Genomic DNA, 2,811 nt, shown 5'->3' with positions numbered 1-2,811 from the left:
CCGTCGGGCGAATATGCGTCAGATTGTGAGATATTTAATATTCATTACTCGTAATCAGGGACGTATCGATTCCTGGCAAGTCGATCCTCCTCCTGCTGGCGATATTGAGAAGCAAGACGATGATCACTTTTGCTTCTCATCAAACCCGGCGAACTTCCAGGTGGAGCCAGTGAAGTTCCTGATCCCAGGTGTGAATTACTACCGGTTTCGTGTTTGATATTCAGTTCTCCATAACCAGCGACGTGGAGCACCAGCTGATTGGGCTCGTGCGGCATGACGAATCGAACGCGACGCCCGTAATCACCAGCTTCATACTCAAAATTCCTGCAAATGAGTTCAGTTAGAGCATTCAAGTCGATAATTAAAATCTTCCAAGTACCTGATGAACTCGACAGTGCGGAGGAACAGTTCTTTGGTATCCAGAAGCTCCGCATCGTCCCAGGCGACATTCTCATTGATGTGAGCGTCCGCGAGATCGCAGTTGCTCTGAATGTTCGCAATTTCGAGCTCGAGATTCTCCTTAAGCTGGATCAAGCCTCGGAGTTCTGTACCTGAGTAACGCTCGATCTCGTTCCGCAGGTATTCGGTGCGATCTTTAAGGGCCTTGCTGAGTCGTCTGTAGATCTCGTCGACTTCCTCAGCTACCGAGGCGCAATTTGTTTGCAAACCCAGGGTATTCTTCTCCACAAGAGCAAGAGCATCTTGTAATCGATGGAGTCCTCTCCTCACCTGTCGATTTTTACACAAAGTTCAAAGACCGGAGACCAAAGATTCAAGAAGAGGATCTACCTGTGAATTTATACGCGTTATTTCGCGTCGTAGAATGTCCATGTGCGCGTCCTTGCATTCTGGGCAACATTTTTTATCACAGTGTACACACAGTGAACAGTAACTTTTCTCGGAGCAGACACCACAGCGCTCCATTGTTTGACCGCTTGTTGGATCCGGTAGCTCTCCTGTGATCTCTATGTGGAGCTCCAGGAAGCGTTGCAGTGTCACGTTTGTGGGAAATGCCTGCACACCCTGAAAAGATAGTTACTGATGACTCAATCTTTTAGGATTTTAAACATGGTGGAAAAGATTAGTTACCTGATAGGGTATGCGATGCTCGGCGCGACATTCTGGACACTTGACCTGACGACGGACATAATCGATCAGGCCGTCCATACATGGTTCCATGCAAAAGCTGTGCTGGCATGGTAGTAACTTTGGATTTCTATATCGATCAAGACATATCGCGCATGTCAGCAGTTGTTCAAACTGCTCCATGCTGCCTGCAATCACAAAGACATCACCATTTAAATAAAATTCACAGATAAAACGGAAAAAATCATTGGAAATCTTCTCAGGTCCCGGTTCTTAGTCCTGAATTTACTCCTGAATCTATCGTACGAGTCGGCGCAACTCTCCGAGTACTCAAACAAAATCTTTTGTTTAGTGCGCAACCGGATGGATAGCCCTCGGTGGAAATTCAGAGAATTTCCCGCACAAGATACCAAACAGTGATTAAGATATTCTGTTCTTTCAGTATTATTTCTGCTCTTCCCTTTACGACAAATTCATCATCCCCACCCAGCACTCCCCAAGCCGCTGCACTGCATCCCCACTCTAGTACTTTCTTCACGGTTTTGAGCGCGCAAAACCCAGAGGACGAGCGCGGAAGAAAGAAAAGATGAGCAACGGGGAAAATTGGTGAGTAAAGAATGACTGGGTTTATTTTACGTACGTTTTATGCACTCGATATAGCAGAATCCGTGCAAAATACTAGCGGTTTTACTCTCCGGTGGTCAAAGTCCGACTAGTGGAGGAAAAATGGATTTGCACTGGTCTATAAACAAGAGTGAAACCGAATATCGGTTTTGGATATGAAAGTTTTCGTGTAATGGGAAAGTTGCGGTTGATAATCACGGATTGACGATTGAATCAATGGAAAATGTATCGCGTGGTCCCGATGCCGGATATACTAATGCCGAAGCACTTCGAATTTCAAGACGGTGACCGACGCACAAGAGTTTCTATACTTAGATTTCGGCTACCTTCCATCCTCCAGTAACTTATTTTGAACGTCATCGCACTCTTAGAATAGCGCTAGCAAGTCTCCATGACTCGTGACGCTCATCGCGACATTATCCCCAAGTTTTTAAAAATATTCTTTCAGCTTAGCATACCAATAATTGGGCTTTAATCAATCTAATCATCTCCAATCAATCTTCCAGGTGTTGGGGACTGGGAATAAATAATAAATATATTTTCAAAATTTTTCATCGCAAAAATCGCACGCGAATTTCGCGATTTGGCGTGAGACCGCGGATTTGAAATTTGAAGAACATTGAAACGTTAAAAATAGTGTCAAGTTCATCTTGAAAATATTGTTGATAATGTATTATTTTTGATTTTCCCACGCGCCTGCGCGATTTATTGAGAGGTGATGTCCGTGTTTTTTGGATTTCGCGTCATCTCCATGGGAAATTGGAGAACGAAATCGTCAAATAAATATAGACCGGGACAAAGAACTTGGCTGATTATTAACAAAGGCATTAATTACAGGGTAAAAGCGAAACTATATTTATTCAAAGCAAGCATCCGATGAGTAGCCGCATGAGTAATTCGACACTGTCGCCATATTAGATCATGAATCGTCGGATTTATATTCGCAGCAAATTACAAGTACTATATCAGTCACACGTGTGAGTTTCAGGTATGCAATTCATTAAAATACTGCACAATTAATTTTTTCCTCTGGGATAATTACGAACTATTAATTCAGCCGTGAACGTATGGGCAATTAAATTCTAGATGACGATTAAATTT

General features: G+C 43.4%; 1 protein-coding gene across 1 annotated transcript in view; it reads right to left on the bottom strand.

Annotated features, from left to right (window-relative positions):
• The window catches only part of tn (tripartite motif containing protein thin), a gene marked incomplete in the record, with an annotated part of 7,945 nt that extends 5,975 nt beyond the window's left edge, over nucleotides 1–1,970 (bottom strand). Inside the window, 5 exon segments of the mRNA XM_011309458.1 lie at nucleotides 49–324; nucleotides 380–729; nucleotides 790–1,023; nucleotides 1,090–1,274; nucleotides 1,727–1,970. Of these exon segments, the coding sequence (XP_011307760.1) occupies nucleotides 49–324; nucleotides 380–729; nucleotides 790–1,023; nucleotides 1,090–1,269 (1,040 nt within the window).
• Between the last annotated feature and the right edge of the window lie 841 nt (nucleotides 1,971–2,811).

This window comes from Fopius arisanus, unplaced genomic scaffold (genome assembly GCF_000806365.1).
Source record: "Fopius arisanus strain USDA-PBARC FA_bdor unplaced genomic scaffold, ASM80636v1 scaffold00067, whole genome shotgun sequence".
In the NCBI taxonomy this organism is placed as follows: Eukaryota; Metazoa; Arthropoda; class Insecta; order Hymenoptera; family Braconidae; genus Fopius; species Fopius arisanus.
The sequence above is the reverse complement of the archived record's forward strand: the minus strand, read 5'-3'. Positions and strand labels throughout refer to the sequence as shown.